This window comes from Gobio gobio (assembly GCF_949357685.1).
Source record: "Gobio gobio genome assembly, chromosome: 25".
In the NCBI taxonomy this organism is placed as follows: Eukaryota; Metazoa; Chordata; class Actinopteri; order Cypriniformes; family Gobionidae; genus Gobio; species Gobio gobio.
In genome coordinates, this window is record NC_137121.1 from 23,066,424 (window position 1) to 23,084,823 (window position 18,400).

At 38.4% G+C, this 18,400-nt stretch overlaps 1 protein-coding gene across 1 annotated transcript in view; it reads right to left on the minus strand.

Annotated features, from left to right (window-relative positions):
- Positions 1 to 1,653: 1,653 nt before the first annotated feature.
- The window catches only part of tbc1d2b (TBC1 domain family, member 2B), a 28,274-nt gene continuing 11,527 nt past the window's right edge, over positions 1,654 to 18,400 (minus strand). The window contains exons 4-13 of the mRNA XM_079810044.1: positions 16,525 to 16,697; positions 16,205 to 16,431; positions 12,841 to 13,233; positions 12,356 to 12,466; positions 11,953 to 12,149; positions 11,038 to 11,532; positions 7,144 to 7,261; positions 6,499 to 6,684; positions 6,074 to 6,195; positions 1,654 to 3,497 (exon numbers count right to left, since the gene is read on the minus strand). Coding sequence (XP_079666170.1) covers positions 3,302 to 3,497; positions 6,074 to 6,195; positions 6,499 to 6,684; positions 7,144 to 7,261; positions 11,038 to 11,532; positions 11,953 to 12,149; positions 12,356 to 12,466; positions 12,841 to 13,233; positions 16,205 to 16,431; positions 16,525 to 16,697 — 2,218 coding nt within the window. The 3' untranslated portion in view covers positions 1,654 to 3,301. The remainder of the gene's footprint in view (positions 3,498 to 6,073; positions 6,196 to 6,498; positions 6,685 to 7,143; positions 7,262 to 11,037; positions 11,533 to 11,952; positions 12,150 to 12,355; positions 12,467 to 12,840; positions 13,234 to 16,204; positions 16,432 to 16,524; positions 16,698 to 18,400) is intronic.

Genomic DNA, 18,400 nt, shown 5'->3' on the forward strand with positions numbered 1-18,400 from the left:
AAAAAACATCGGCTTGAATGAGTCATTTATTATAAAGTGTTATAAAGTGTCCGACTAAAATTGTACAAATTTGGATAACTCGTCTCGATTGCATTTCTGCTTCCTCCAGTAACACGTCAGACTCTGCGTTTGGAAATGATAGTAGCCTATTTATTCCTTCAAATAATCGTTTTTTTCCCTTCAAATAATCAAACTTTGTGCCTTTAATGCGTGGATAGACAGATAACGACTTGCTTGTCAAATAAACCGAATATTTGGAGTGAACCAAAAATGTGACTAGATTGGAAGCGTTACAAATAATGTACTGAAAATAAGTGACAATTTAATAAATATACGATACAGTTTTAATAGCAATACATTATTTTGATGGCTGATTCGCGAGTGAGTAAGTCATTCATTGATTCAGTCAAACCCGGTTCGCCAATCAGTCCAATATCAAATATTAATGACTTTTGGAGTCTGGGATACTAAATAAATAATTTAGCCTACCGTTTTTATTGCTTGTGTTTGCTCCATTATGTTTGCACTATTATCGCCATCTGCTGGACATAATAAGCAACAACAGACTACTAATTTAGTCGACAAATAAAATAGATAGAATAGATAGAATTAGTGCCAATGAGGAGTAGTCCTGTATGTCCTGTAAAGAGCACATTCAGGGCTTTTCAAAGTTACCATTTGTTTTGAGGTTTCACCAGGACAACAACTTCTCCTTGTTAAAAATGACTGAATGGTCAAATTTAGCACTCTTATGATAATATGATAATATCTTGTAATTATCATTTAAATTGTTTGTTATAAATCAACATCTCAGGAAAATGTTATGGGGTTTTTTAATCAAAATAGGACTTTCTGTTACAAAACAGGGCATTAATTTCATACATGTCCTTAATAGAGGCATTTTGGGAGACAAGTGAATAGGCAAAGACATTACATATCAATGTTCCTAGAACATATTATTATGAAAATGTTGCCAAATATTACTTCCATTAATCCACTTCTTTTTTTTCATTACATGTTGCTCAAGAACACATTAATATGCAAATGATACCCAGTGTATAGATGCATTGCATTGAATGGGGAAACCCATGTATGGCAATTTTACCCACATATTGCATAAAGTATGGTATATCAATTCCTTCCGTTATATCTTTCATAACATAGTTGAGAATCATCTTTAAACAAAGTTTGGTTAAAAAAAAATCAGAAAATTGATAAAATATCAATTTAGATAAAATCCCTTACACCTTAAAAAAAATCCCTTAATCCCTTTTACCCTAAAATTTTAAACAACTGAGTCCCGGTGTCCACTTACAAGAACATAGCCTAACATATGAATAAAATATAAATTTTCAACAAAAAATATGACTAAAAATACTAAATTCAAAAGACTGTTTTCCTTGGTCTTAAGTGGTTAACAATGAAGAGTATATTTAAGCACATATTTTAGATGCTGCAAGATTTAATTATTAAATATATAACATCACAAAAACAGGAACTGTATTGTCATGCTTATGTTATGCAGTATTTCCTGTGAAACATTTGGTGAAACAATTTGTTTTCATGAAGGAAGACATTTTGTAAAGGTATTGTTAATGGAGAGCGCAGCTACCGAGGCTGGCTATAAATATGTATATACAACTACACAAAAACAAGTGTATGCAATAGAAATTTATTGGAAAAATCATGCATAAGTAAAAAACAAAACAAAAAAACATCAGAATTGGAGGATTATAATGACGTAAATTTCAGCAACATTTCAAATTCAATAAGTTTGTATACTCATACTGTGCATTGCATTGAACAAAAGCAAACAATGACGGGTTGAAACCATGTAGCTTACTCACTGAAGACAGCTCACGTGACACACTTTATGGCTAAATAACATGGGTAATATGAATTAATGTCCCTCCCAACAAGTCGAACGCCAAACAAATATGTAAATAAGGGATTAGACTTAGTCTTAAAATAACGTGTCTAACAAAATAGAACACATTTTCTTTCTAAGGGCAGTGTGGATGACAAAATATATGTCCTACATGCAAAAACATGGTTTCCTGAGAGACCAGCTCTCAAAATAAAACCAAAGACTACCACAGTTTTACATCTTTGTTCGCCATGATATTTGCAGTCAAACCAGCAGGTGTTAAAATGTATGATATGCATATTATCATAATGCAATGGCATAGAAAAAAGAATAATTAACTGCACTAAATGTGAAGTAGCCTAGATGTAGGCTACATGCACTACATTTAAAAGTGAGTATAGCTATTCCAAGCATACGTGTGTGTAACAGATGACTTCAAAGCCAAATTGTACATGGAAAGTTAAGAAAAGTGCTATTAATTTTGATATACATTCCCTCATTATACAGGCCCTTATGGATTCTTATTCCATTTTTAAGTGGACAACATACAAAATGAACTTGGAACCCATGACATAAAGAAACTCGTTCACATTTTCCATATTATTATCTTCATTTTAAGCAGCGTTTTTGTGGATTTTAGACTAAAATGATAAGTATAACAACATACAATTATTGTTAGAATATTTAAAGTGGAAGAGAAGGAAAAATACGTGTAACAAATGCATCTAAACAATACATGTACCGATAAGGCAGCAGCAAATGTGCATTGTGCTTCTAGAACCTAAATACACAAGAACTGATACGTGTGAAACGCCATTAAATGTCATTCTGTGATACGGCAGGGTTTGGCAATCATGTCATAAGAAGGCAGGACGATCTATCTTGTGAAATGTACATTATTGTGTTTGCCATATATGTGCTTATTTTCACGCCTTGAATAGACAGTGAATTACATGGATGAACCGTACCGAATGTTTAGAAAAAGGGCAAGCCTTGTAAACCTGAATTTGAGTCATATCAAATTATCATTCAATACATGTTGTAATATAATACGTGTTGATATGATCACCAATCGTAAGTAAACAAATGATACAGTTTAATAAGTGCGACTGAAAAAATATGTCCAGCATAATGCAAGTGTATCAGAATTTTGTCCAACCCGCACCAGCACAATCATTACTACCTAAATGCAAAGTACTTTAGTTGCTTTAATACTGATTTTGGCCCATATGTACAAATGGATGAAATATTGGTCAAGCAATTTAAAAGACAATGAAAAAATGCATCCATTTCTGATTAATCAAAAGGAATACTGTTCTTTGGTCTCTCGAAGTCACAGTTTTTTTTTTTCAAATGAAATACATTGAAAGTTATAAGACACGTTGTGATTGGCTAGCTAATGCTTTGCGGGTCTGTTCCCTTATTGGCTGTGGTTCAGCTGTCCTCGTCGTCGTCACTGATGAGTGTGCGGCCATCCAGGGTGGTGTCTCTCTCCCGCAGGAAGGTCTGACGGATGGCTTCCAGCTCAGTGAGCTCAAGACGGACCTTCTCCAGGTGGAATGTGCGGCGGTTCTGGATCTGCCTCAGTGGGAATGGGTTCATGTCCACAAAGGCCATGCTCATCAACTTCCTGCGAGAAACATATGATCAATTGTACTGAACAAGTGTGTGTGTGTGTGCGTACATAGATACACACTCACCGACCACATTATTAGGTACACCTGTTCAACTGCTTGTTAACGCTGATATCTAATCAGCCAAATCACATGGCAGCAACTCAATGCATTTGGGCATTTAGACCTGGTCAAGACGATATGCTGAAGTTGATGCCAGAGGTCAGAGGAGAACGGCCAGGCTAGTTCAAGCTGTCAACTAAGAACAGGAAACTGAGGCTACAATTCGCACAGGCTCAACAACATTCAGAAGGCAGGGTCAGAATTTGGCGTAAACAACATCCATCCTGCCTTGTATCAACCGTTCCGGCTGCTGGTGGTGTAATGGTGTGTTGGATATTTTCTTGACACACTTTGGGCCCCTTAGTACCAATTAAGCATCATTTAAACACCACAACCTAGTATTGTTGATGACCATGTCCATCCCTTTATGACCACAGAGCATCATCTTCTGATGTCACAAAGCTCAAATCATCTCAAACTGGTTTGACAACGAGTTCAATATACTGAAACTGATTCCTCAGTCACCAGATCTCAATCCAATAGAGCACTTTTTGGGACGTGTTGGAACAGGAGATTCACATCATGGATGTGCAGCCGACAAATCTGTAGCAACTGCGTGATGCTATCATGTCAAAATGGACCAAAAGCTCTGAGGAAGGTTTCCAGTACCTTGTTAATGATATATATTAGTAATGAACAACTTAAAAATACAAACTATAAATAAAAAGAAGACAATTAAGTTCCAGCAAAAACTAATCAAACCACAAGATGTCACCATAAACAATCACAAAACTACAACTGTCATGTTTCCAAAACATTTCTAAACATTCAACAGACTTGTTTGTTCAGCCCATCCCACAGATGCTCGATTGGATTGAGATCTGGGGAATTTGGAGGCCAAGTCAACACCTCAAGCTAGTTGTTGTGCTCCTCAAACCATTCCAGAACTATATTTTGCTTTGTGTCAGGGCGCATTATCCTGCTGAAAGAGGACACCAGGGAATACCGTTTCCATGAAAGGGTGTACATGGTCTGCAACAATGCTTAGGTAGGTGGTACGTGTCAAAGTAACATCCACATGGATGGCAGGACCCAAGGTTTCCCAGCAGAACATTGTCCAAAGCATCACACTGCCTCCGCCGGCTTGCCTTCTTCCCATAGTGCATCCTGGTGCCATGTGTTCCCCAGGTAAGCGACGGACACGCACCCGGCCATCCACGTGATGTAAAAGAAAACTTGATTCATCAGACCAGGCCACCTTCTTCCATTGCTCCGTGGTCCAGTTCTGATGCTCACGTGCCCACTGTTGGCGCTTTCGGCGGTGGACAGGGTTCAGCATGAGCTCCCTGAATGGTCTGAGGCTATGCACTGTGTTAGGGCTGCGCAATATATCGAAATTATCGCAAATGTACATATCGCAATATGCATATCGCCAGGGCACGCAATATCTGAATTTAATTTTAATTTTAATAGGCTACTTCAACATTGTGAAAAGTGTATGTTTTAGGTCGACGCATATAGCAGAGAATAGACTGGGCACACGACTGTTACTTATGTGACTTGCTTGACGTTAAAAAGAGTTATTAAACACAATAACTTGCGAAAAACAACTCCTTGCAGTCTCGTGCTGTCTGCCACACACACCGAAATGTGCGCATAAGGCGTTATTTTTTCGTGTCTTTTTACACACTCAAACTGTCAATGCTTCCTTTTCCCAGAAAGAATGTGAAACAACACACAAATAATATCATTCTGTTTAAAAAAAATTTTTTATAATATAATTTAAAGATTTTACACACTTAAAAGCAATATCGTATTGCATATCGAATATCGCATTATTTAACAAGGATATCGCATTTTTCATCAATGTCGCACAGCCCTACACTGTGTATTCTGACACCTTTCTATCCGAACCAGCATTAACTTCTTGAGCAATCTGAGCTACAGTAGCTCATCTGTTTGATCGGACCACACGAGCCAGCCTTTGCTCCCCACGTGCATCAATGAGCCTTGACCGCCCATGACCCTGTCGCCGGTTCACCACTGTTCCTTCCTTGGACCACTTTTGATAGATACTGACCACTGCAGACCGGGAACACCCCACAAGAGCTGCAGTTTTGGATATGCTCTGACCCAGTCGTCTAGCCATCACAATTTGGCCCTTGCCAAACTTGCTTAAATCCTTACACTTGCCCATTTTTCCTGCTTCTAGCACATCAACTTTGAGGACAAAATGTTTACTTTCTGCCTAATATATCCCACCCACTAACAGGTGCCGTGATGAAGAGATAATCAGTGTTATTCACTTCATCTAATGTTATGCCTGATCGGTGTATATATATATATATATATATATAATATGAACACAAATTAAAATTTTTATTTTCTTATTAAAATGAATAATACATGTATAAACAAAGTCACTATATTTAGTCACTATAAAGTCCCTATTATTATTTTTTTTTTTTAAATAATTTTTTTTTTTCTCAAATACTCAAAATAATTACTGTATTTTCATGATCTCACGCACCTTGCATCCAAGATGGTACGTGTGAAGTATCGAAGGTACTTGAAAATGGTCATGGGATCCTCAAGCTTTAGAAATTCCTCTTCTTTGCACTTAAAGAGCGCAAGGGCAAATCGGAATATTATCTGCCAAGGTAAAAAGAAACGTCAAAATATGTCATCAATCATTGATTACTACTGTCACCCTGAAACAATCAGACTCATTATGGAAATTAATAAGAAAGGCAAGTATTAGTATTATTATCTGTATTATTAAGTATCATACATAAGGATTTACAATGCTCATTTTTGGTTTGTCAGTAAATGTTTCACGTCATCTGCTTTTGTGGTCATATATAAACTGAGTAATAATTACCAGGCTTCAAGGGAAAAAGTAGGTATCACTAGTATATAACAAAACATATAAAATATTTTATTAATCCACCATACCTTGGGTCCCTCATAGAGAAAAGCGTCCCAGATCTTGAAGAGGATGTCACTGACCACACTGTCCACAAACACAACCAGGAACCAGTTGAAGGTGATGAGAGAGAAGTCTACCTTATAATGCTCAAAATGAGCATGAAGCCTGGGTAACTTCTCGCACATGAGGTCCTTAAACACACGCTGATCTACCTACAATCAAAATATAGATTTTTAATAAAAAGAACACAATATATAAGTCACTTAAAATATTATATTTTGGACCCTGCTGCAGTCACATGTCAACAATGACAAGTCATAACAGAAGCGTGCCAATAATATGGTTTTACTAAAGTCACTCCATATATGATCATGTGGTTAGTAATCGAAAACCTCTGTAAAACATGACAGTATTCATGTTGTATAAGGCCAAAATGTGGTCAAGTTTGTTCAGCAAACATGTTAATGTCTTGACGATGGAAAGGAACCTAAAAACTCAGTCACTGTGACAGATGATAGAATATATATAAGAGACATGCTGTTAGCCTGCTGTTTATGAGTCATATCCAGCAAACTAAGACATGCTTAAAGCCCCGTCTCTGCTCCAATTTTACAACCTTGCCAGAGTTTTATGGGGATTTTTCTCGCCTCTGAGTAATCTTGAAACAGTACCTGTGAGCCAAGCAGTGTTTTAGTGTAATAGTCACGTGGCATGAAAACCTCCACAATGGCCACGAGACACCAGAAAGCATCTTCTTGGTCCAAATACAGAAGAGCAATAGCTGCCAGCCTGAAAAAAATAATAAGAAATCTCTATCAGATACAGATATTTAAACAGTGGTGGGCTGTCAGGGCCATCAGGGCCTTCTCTGCTGGCACTGTCAAAATAAAAAAATATATATATTTTCATAATTGAATTAAATGAATGTGTGTCTGAATGTGTCTAAATTCAATTACTGCTTATTTCAGTATGTTACAATTATATTTCCAGAAAGAATGTGGTTAATTTTTGTGAGGCTGAGCTGTATTTTCCATATGTCATCATCTAAACGCATCACAGCTCCGTGGACCAGCACTATTAGTATAGCTAACCTGTTGAAGCTGCTGCATAACTTTGACTGACGTGTGTCATCAGCCAATTAAATTTTGATGTGTAGTGATAGAACGCCCCAGAGGCCCGGCGACTTATCGGCGCTAATAACCCCCGTAACAGTAGTGCATACAGTGCATGATTGTATTTTGTATGTATCAGTGTGTGTGGTGTTGTTATGGCGGCAACGTGAGGTGTGTTGATAGTTAGTGTAGGCCCTGACTGAAACCCCACGGTACGCTACTGCATTTAAAGTCCCACTGAAGTGCCTTGAATCGTGCAGCATTAATATTCAATGCGTTGATGTCATTTCCACTGAAACAGGAAGACAGGGCAGGACATCGAGAAGCTCCTCCCCTTTTTAAAAAATAGCCAACAGGTTTTTTTTATATCACAGCTCAGCCAGAGCTGTTGAGCTTGGCAAAGCCGCATTTGACAGCTTATGAGAGACAATCTAATAGATTTAGATTGACTATGAAACTAAGTAAAGCAAAACAGTGAAAATAATCATGCTGAGGAGGTGTAGTTTGAAAAATGTGTAATTTATGTAATATACAGTGAGGAAAATAAGTATTTGAACACCCTGCTATTTTGCAAGTTCTCCCACTTAGAAATCATGGAGGGGTCTGAAATTGTCATCGTAGGTGCAAGTCCACTGTGAGAGACATAATCTAAAAAAGAAAATCCAGAAATTACAATATATGATTTTTAAACTATTTACTTGTACGATACAGCTGCAAATAAGTATTTGAACACCTGTCTATCAGCTAGAATTCTGACTCTCAAATACCTTTTAGTCTGCCTTTAAAATGTCCACCTCCACTCCATTTATTATCCTAAATTAGATGCACCTGTTTGAGGTCGTTAGCTGCATAAAGACACCTGTCCACCCCATACAATCAGTAAGAATCCAACTACTAACATGGCCAAGACCAAAGAGCTGTCCAAAGACACTAGAGACAAAATTGCACACCTCCACAAGGCTGGAAAGGGCTACGGGGAAATTGCCAAGCAGCTTGGTGATAAAAGGTCCACTGTTGGAGCAATCATTAGAAAATGGAAGAAGCTAAACATGACTGTCAATCTCCCTCGGACTGGGGCTCCATGCAAGACCTCACCTCGTGGGGTCTCAATGATCCTAAGAAAGGTGAGAAATCAGCCCAGAACTACACGGGAGGAGCTGGTCAATGACCTGAAAAGAGCTGGGACTACCGTTTCCAAGGTTACTGTTGGTAATACACTAAGACGTCATGGTTTGAAATCATGCATGGCACGGAAGGTTCCCCTGCTTAAACCAGCACATGTCCAGGCCCGTCTTAAGTTTGCCAATGACCATTTGGATGATCCAGAGGAGTCATGGGAGAAAGTCATGTGGTCAGATGAGACCAAAATAGAATTTTTTGGTCATAATTCCACTAAACGTGTTTGGAGGAAGAAGAATGATGAGTACCATCCCAAGAACACCATCCCTACTGTGAAGCATGGGGGTGGTAGCATCATGCTTTGGGGGTGTTTTTCTGCACATGGGACAGGGCAACTGCACTGTATTAAGGAGAGGATGACTGGGGCCATGTATTGCGAGGTTTTGGGGAACAACCTCCTTCCCTCAGTTAGATCATTGAAGATGGGTTGAGGCTGGGTCTTCCAACATGACAATGACCCGAAGCCCACAGCCAGGATAACCAAGGAGTGGCTCTGTAAGAAGCATATCAAGGCTTCTGGCGTGGCCTAGCCAGTCTCCAGACCTAAACCCAATAGAGAATCTTTGAAGGACGCTCAAACTCTGTGTTTCTCAGCGACAGGCCAGAAACCTGACTGATCTAGAGAAGATCTGTGTGGAGGAGTGGGACAAAATCCCTCCTGCAGTGTGTGCAAACCTGGTGAAAAACTACAGGAAACTTTTGACCTCTGTAAATGCAAACAAAGGCTACTGTACCAAATATTAACATTGATTTTCTCAGGTGTTCAAATACTTATTTGCAGCTGTATCATACAAATAAATAGTAAAAAAAAATCATACATTGTGATTTCTGGATTTTTTTTTTGATTATGTCTCTTACAGTGGACATGCACCTACGATGACAATTTCAGACCCCTCCATGATTTCTAAGTGGGAGAACTTGGAAAATAGCAGGGTGTTCAAATACTTATTTTCCTCACTGTATCTCTTCTATTCGTCAGTGCTGTTTCTGATGCCGTCAGCTGTCTAACCGTTTCTCCTCCTAATCTCCTCCACAACGCTAAAAATCTAGCATTCTGTGTAGAATTCGAATGGGTTCGATACGTTTTGTGGTCTGCGCGACTCGCGCATATAATCCGCACTGTGCTATCGTGTCTCTGGACTGGAGCGGACTGTACGGTTGACAATTTGCCCCATTGGAAAGCATGTTTACACTGTCTGAATAATTCTCTATCCTCTATTTATAGTGTACTATGTGCCATTCACCATGTAGAAAATAGTAAATGTGTAAACAAGTGACCGATTTTAGCAGCTTCAGCGTCTATTTATAACGTTGGGGGCGGGACGCTTCAGATTCTGGAGAGCATTTGATTGGACAGATAATCTGATGAGAAGCTGAAGTGCAGAGTGATGTCACCAAAATCATTAATCCATATTGGCGGATATGAAAAACTGAAAGTTTTGAACGCTTATATCTTCTAAATGTGAATTATTGTCATTTTTTGGAGCACACAAGCTTATAGAAAATCTTAAAGGAACACGCCAATTTTTTTTTAGCACTTTTAGCATAGCTTAGCATAGATTCTCTGATTAGACCATTAGCATCTCGCTCAAAAAATTTCCAAAGAGTTTTGATAGAACTTTGCTGCCGTACCATGGGTGCAGCAGGCGCAATGATATTACACAGCACCTGAAAATAGGCTAACTTCCGTCAACATAACCAACATGACAACGTGCTTGCACAGGGAGCGTGATGGGGACTATTTTCAGGCGCTGTGTAATATCATTGCGCCGCTGCACCCATGGTACGGCAGCAAAGTTCCTTGATTATCACGCAGGAATGAGAGTATAGTTCCTAGCCATATCGGCCTAGAAAATCATAAAAACGTTTCATTTTCTGTCGGTCTTAGTACACGATGTAACTACAGAAGAGTCAAGTTTTAAATAGGAAAAATATTGAAACTTTGGTCTTGTTTTTTTTTTGAGTGAGATACTAACGGTCTAATTAGATTCAATGATCTATGCTAAGCTATGCTAAAAGTGCTATCCGCCAGAACTGGAGATTGGCTGAATGGATTTGAAAACGGTAAAACTCAACTGTTTAACTCTAGCGGAGTCAGTTGGAAAATGAGCCTATTTTCAAAAATAGTGGCGTGTTCCTTTAAGGCTAACATATTTATAATAACATTTTGATTTCATGTGGACTTTAAATATGTTGATGACACTTTAGACATAAAGAAACACAAACACCCCAGCAATGAAGTGAAGAGCTGATGGAATTGTTTGGATCTGCTACCTGTTGAGGCCTTGGCAGTAGCCGATATCTGGATTCCTCCAAGAGAAAGCCAGTAGCACATTCCTGAGTTTCTGTATACCATCCGAGTCAGGAGAGGCATAGTGCTTGTTGTTAGGGAGCGTCCGCAGAAGATCGAGCTCTATTTGTTTGCAGGCTGGGTTGGGTTTATCGTTCGCCGTGCACAGAAGGTTTTGGTAATAGTCTTTCGGCTGGCAGTCCCGAATCTTCTTCACATGGAAGCTTACGCACCAGATCCACACCTTGGAACGGTGGATATGGGGCACCCCGTTTCGCATTAGCGCCTTAAGCTCTGGAGATCGAACCATCTCTCTGTTCATGGTGGTGGCCAGATAGTTGTCCCACTTGACTCTGACTGACGTCTCCTGGTCTGTCAGGGAGAGAGACTTTAGGTCCAGCGCTCTCTTTTTTGCTTCAAGTTTTTCCTCCTCATCCTCCTCCTCCGGGACAGTTTTGAAGCCAAAAATGTCATACTCGCTATATGAAAAAGGTAACATTATCGCTGGTTATATGTACAATTTGTAACAAAGGAGGCTAAAATATTCAAAGCAACAAAGGCCAATTTCAAAAGTAAGCAGGTGATCTATCAAAAAAAAAAAAAATTGTTCAAACAAACAACTAGCTGAAAAAATCCTGTTCCTGTAGACAAGTAGCACTGGAAAAACACTAACTTGACCAAACATGTTTAAAAATGGGATCTTTAGAAGTGTGGCAGCACAAATATGAAAGTAAACAAAAGAATATTCAAATCTTATGGTGACAGAGATAGTTTGTTTTACTTCCTGAAAGTTTAAAGAGGCCATATTCTATACATTTGTATCTTATGTTCCCCATAAGTCCTCTTGTAATGTTAGCCAAGGTTTCTTGTACCAAAAAAAAAAGGTTTAAAAGGGATACCTGACAGCGTGTGGTTTGAGGATAGGGTGCTCCTGCTGGTCTGCGCTCTCCACCTGAAGAGCATCTTCTAGTAAGCGTGTGATGACCTCTCCACTGTGGGTCTGCTCTGAGGAGGAACACACAGGATTCTTCACTTCCTGTAGTAGAACCAAGTACTTACTCTCCACCTGACACAGCTTGGCCTCCAAACTGGTGCACTGTAGAACACACAACAAAGGAGGTAAGAAAGCACAAAGAACAAAAATGATTCCTCAGCAAACTAAATCATGCACAGACAACCTTGCAGAGGATAATGGAATGCTAGGGGAAAGGAAAAGGAAATGCTAACATGGCACATAAGAAAGAATCTGCAAACAAAACATCCAGGATGGTTTGTGTGCATTGAGTAGCTGAAGTCACAGACCTTTGCCTCTAGCACTTTCTCTCTGGATTCAGCATTTCTTCGCAAGACCGTCAACTCGAGAATTTCTTTGTTTAAGAAGTTATTTTGGGATTTGTAGCCCTGAAGACTGTCCTGGAAAAGAGAAAAACAGAACTTTTACAGGTGTGTACTGTTAATGTGCTGGATAAGCAACTAAATCTGAACATTATTTAGCATTTATATAGTAGATTCCAAATGGAGAAAACACCTAACAGTTGTTACCCCAACAATGTTAATATACTATTAGTTAACCATGCCATTAAACACCATAACGTTCATGAAACTATCCTGCAATATACAGACAACTAATACCAAAAAAGGATCTGAGACTTAAAACAAACAAGACTTGACTTGAACTCTGCCATTGCCATTGTCAGATATATTTCCCCTCAAGCTTTTAATAATCTCACAAACACATATTCAGATCTACAGATCGGGAAGTACAAATAACAGTGTTCTTATACTACCTTCAGGGTGTCTAACTCTTGTTGTTCCCTAGTTGCACTAGGTGAGTTGCATTCAGCTGACTGGGTTCCTCCTTCGTCACTCTGCTGGGAAAGTTTCATGATGACTTCGTCCTTGGCCTGAATGGTCTCCATGAGCATGCCCAGCTGTTCGTTAATCTCCCCAATTTTGATCTTCAAACCTTTCAACTCCTGTTGAAGACTATCCTTCTCCAAGGCTAGCCTCTCCATATGACCACAGAGATCTTTGATCTGGGTGTCCCGCTCTGTCAGGGCTTTGTTCGCCTCGGCCTCATCTTGGTTATGATTGTGAGACCCCATGTTCCCAGGAGGCATTGTGGAACGCCAATCGCATTGGGAGCTACGTAGTGTTTGTTGGAGAAGACGAACCAACTCCTGGTAGAAGGGAATACTATGTGAATAAGCCTCTGATATAGTTCAACAGGGCAGAGTGACCCTTCAATTACTTGGATAAACTAATCAAACGCACACCAACTGATCTGATCAAGCAAAATGTAGTCAATGATCACCTGAGGTCAAAGTTTACTGTAATCCATTAGAATAGGGGGGGGGGGCTAACCTTCTGCTGGAAGGCAACCATCTTACAGAATTGAATCAACCTGAAGTGTTGAAGCAGATTGGATCTCAAGTCTGCAGGGAGGTAGCCCTCTAAGAGCAGGGTTGGCTACCCCTGTATTTGAACCAGTTACGAAAATGCAGACTCCATTTGAGTCATTGGGATTTCGTCTTTCGATTGACTAAATTACTCATTCATGGTTTCTTACTTTTGTCTGCGACACATATTGCGTGTTGTTATTCTTTTTTTTTTTTACGCTATTTAAAACACGCAGCATATTCGTTCAGCTGCACTTCCTTTCCCTGCTCTCCCTCCGTCTCTCTGTCACTCACACGCGTCTCTCGCACTCAAATGGCCAAACCTGCTCTTGATATGAAACAAAGTCTAAGCTTTTAAAATTTTTACATTTTAATACGAAATTCAAACAATAAATAGCTTTTTGGCGCTAACGTGGCATAACAGTTTAAAGCCAGAGGCATTGAAAAACAGAGTTGCGACATGCTCTCATCTCTCGGCGGCGAGCGCGGTCACGTGGTTCAAACCCGCGCTGTCAATGCATTTGAATGGATAGACAGTTTCACTATACAGGTATTTGCAGCAAATTTTGGTAAACAGTACAGCATAGTGTGCATTGATTATTACGTCAACCATATTTACAGTATCATTTTATTATGGAGAGTGGTAGAGATGCAGAATTGTTAACATGAATTATCATGTTTTTCTTGTATTTAGCCCTCAGGTATTCCTTACTAATTGGTCACACTCATACTCATTGGTGGTCAAATGTGACCATACACCTGAACTATTTTTCAATTAAATAAATGTTCTATATTTTAGTTTAATAATATTTATTGAATATTTTGAGGAGATCTTTTGGTACTAAATAGGCCTACTATGTGTGCAATAATTATGGTCCATTAATGACCAATTTAATGAATTAAAATATTTTTCTTCTAATATTTTTTCTTATTTATATTACAATTAGTGTAGTAATAATTACGGTTAAAATAGACAATTCCAATGCAAAGAGGAAAAAATTAGAGTCAATTTGTGGCTGGAAAAATAATAATTTTCATTTGTAATGCCATGGTTTACCTACTAGGTTCCTGTTTGGCTCTTTAATAAATATACATGTATCTAGTCAAGTTGCTCAAAAAACTATTGCAGATCATAACTGCTTACTTATTTTTAGGTTTTGCATTTGATCACATATTTAGATATGATCAAACACTAGATTTCTTTAAATGTGACATTTTAAAACGTTAATAATTTACATCCTAATATTTTTTATGATACTTATATAAGCACACACACACAAGTGAATATTAATGAATGCAAGCAAATATAATTTAAACCAAGAAAAGTTTAAAATAGTGTTCAAATAGTGCTAAGGCAAACTTATTTTTCCTTATATGTACAGTAGGCTATATACATATGAATTGCTACTGAATCAAGATCGAAATCGATATTTGTGCCAATCACGTGTTACGCAGCCCGTTTGAGCTTCTACAAGAACCAATGAGGTTCATCTAGCGCCTAAATTCAATCTGTTCATCATATAAAGCGATCGAGTCTCTTCAGAAAATTTGGACTAAACTGCTCAATTTATATGGATCAGTTTTAAAATCTCTGTATTAACTTGAAGCGTGAAAATGGTATAGTTGCGTAGCTGTCAATGGAGGGACAGAAATTTCTCTCAGATTTCTAAATTTGTGTTCTGAAGATGAACGAAAGTTTTACGGGTTTGGAACGACATGAGGGTGAGTAAATGACAGAATTTTCATTTTTCGTCGTTTTTAAACTATCCCTTTAAATAGTTTCAAGAGTCTGCACATGGTGAAATGACGCAACCTTAAATATGAAATTGAATTGAAATACAGGTACACTGGCTAATTTCACAATTAGTCTTAATTAGTCATCCAATGACTTAATTAGTCAAGTCTTCAGGAAGAAAGACCCAGTGGTCAGTTTGGTTGGGCTGGAACAAGTTGTGGTTTGACAAATACTTTTCACAGCATGTTTTTTAAGTTGTTAATAAAACATAATACTATTTCCAGTCATTAAGGGAGCAGTCTCATTACACCTAATTCATTGAGTAACTGAACACATTTTTTTGAGTATGCAAATCCATGTTAATAAAATGTTATAAGTAATGTTGTAATAATTAATCATATTACACATTGTTGAATAAATACGTTACACAGAATCAAAATTTTGAGTTGTTAATGTGTTAAAAGCACATCTATTGGCCAAAGGGGAACTCTAAAGGGAAAAACATAACAACAGTACCCATTTTGTGGTTCTCAAGGCCCTTGTTTTAGATCCGCTAACACCTTTATAGAAAAGTACACAGAAATGTATGACTGGAATAGCAAGCATTTACTGCACCAAAGCTTTCTGGTGGGTATTAGAAAATGCTTTGAATTACAAATGGTCAAAATATGTAGAATCATCAGCTACTGTGTCAACATTGACTTGAACAAGGGAAATCCCCACGAATGAGGAACTACAACATGGAAAAAAATTAACCAGAAATAAATAATAATAAATAATTGTAGGCACACATTTTTACAGGTTGCCATTCTACAAGCAAATACTATATTATCACACTTTGGAAAATGTTGAGATTTAGAATAGTATTGCAAACTAGCATGTCATACTAAAGACATATCCTCCGCCAAGGACATACAATAAGAATAAAATCTGGTTTATGATTTTTAAGGATGAAAGTTAAGAGTGTCCTGATTGCTTTAAAAAAAACTACCACTACTAGAGTTATTGATATCGTACCTTCTGACTGGCGAGTTCCTCTCTGAGGTTGTTCTCTTGATCCTGCAACCGGTTGATCTCTTCCTGCTGGCTCTGAATATGGAGCTGCAGTTCGGATGTCTTGGACCCATTACACTCAACCGGCGAGCTCTCCGCGCTGCGGTTGGCTTTGCCAGTGCCCATGTGAAAGGGCCGTTTCATTCTCGAGGAGTTGCGGAAATCAAACGTGAACGCTGAGCCAATGGAGTCTGTGGACAGTCATGAGTGACAAGACAAGGTGTTGAGTATTCAATTGAACAGTTTGTGTTTGATTAAGTTAAATCTCTGAATTATGATCTTACATCGGTGAAAGTGAGATGGGCTCTCCCGGCGCTGGCTGTCTGGTGGGTGTTTGTGATCTGGTGCGTCCTTGGTTGGAGGATCCACCATCTCCCAGTCTTCACTGTTTGCTGTGTAAAACACACTGCGTCTGTTCTCTCCTCCTCGGCTGGGCCGCAGGTGAGACATGCTATTTCTGAAACGACACATAGTAAGTAAGGAGGAGCAAAATTCATGTCATCTGTAAAAGTGATAGATCAACCATAGTATATTATAACATCAAATGTTCACTTGAGTTGCATAGCAAAGGTTAACTCCAAACCTTGAGATAAAGAAATACGTGGTACATTTGTCTGGCTGTCAGCATGTTCTGAGATCATGGTTTTTAAAGCCAATCTCACATGACATTTATAAGTCTTCTTTTATTTGCATAAGGGGTCAAAGTATTCTATTCCCAGCCTCTTAAAATCCAACACCGAGCTACTGAAGCATTTCCAGCTAGTTTAGTTTGTTTATCTGTGCAGAAATCCAGAGTCAGTCCTTTGGCCGGCCTCAGTATTACGTCATCCAAACACATGAATCCAAAGTCTTTTGGAAAGTTTGAGGAAGAGTTCACACACGGTAACAGTCAGCAAAGTAGTTAAATATGAACCATTCCAAATCAATATGCAGATGTGCATGTAACTTGCCAGTTTATAATTATAAATGAATAAATGAAGACTATTAAAAGTGGAAAATAAATGAACCATACTGACTAAGTAGTACAATATGTTAGTTATAATAAAAAATATAGCTGCAAGCAGCCATTATCGGGGCCAAGCGCAAAGAAGAAGACAAGACATGCCAAAATGGCTGGCAATGTCAGATCAACTGCAGCAATGAGCAATTAAAGACCTATTAAGGTGATTTTAGGCAAAATAGCTGTTAAATGATAAATACAGTCAATAATAATTATTTAATGATTTATCACTTTCAACCAATAGGTGGCACGGTTACGAAATTGATGTGGTGTGGCCAGAATAAGGGAACAATGACACAAGCAAAGATTGGTGTCAATATATTAAAGCAGGGTGTCAATATAGTGTCAATATGTCATTGCAGAGATATAGCCTCAAGAGGCCTTTTCATTATAAGTATGGACCACATGCGGTGCTGTTTTGAAACCTTTTAAGTAGCTTAAAGGCATGGTGCTGATGGCACATACCAAGTTTCGTAATGATACACCAATTCATTTGTGAAGCATAGCATTTTATTTCATAATACTGCATTGTAGTCAATGGGAATTTCATGTTTTGTTCTATTATAGCGCCACCAAGTGGCACAATCCTACAATTTTTTGTGTGTGTCCTTGGAGTGAGCCTATACATGTCTGTGTCAATTTTGGTGAAAATATCTCTTTTAGTTTTGGAGTTATAGACATTTATATGAAAAAACACATGAAAAATGACTGACACCTGACTTTGATTGGATTTTACACCCCCTTACTATCAATATTTTGACATTTGGGCATTGGCGTGTACCTATCGACCTATGTTTCCGAACTTCTGACACTGGTTTCGTCTCGAACGGACTAGCGGTTTCGAAGATATCAGCTAATGTTTTTAAAGTGCTAAATTACAACGCTGCACAAACCATATGCCGAAACCTAGCAAGTCTGGTATCGTTGGACTCGGCGAGGATTCAGGAGACAAAAAAAGTTACTCTCATGAAAATAAGTCAATCTCACCTAAAGTTATAAGCATTTGAAAAAAAAAATCTCCACTAGGTGGCGCTGTTTCGAAACTTCTCAGGCTCCTTCAGGGCATCGTGCTGATGACCCATACCGAGTTTCGTAACAATCCGTTTAAGCGTTCATAAAATACAGCATTTTAGCACATAATTCAAAATGGCCGACAGCCA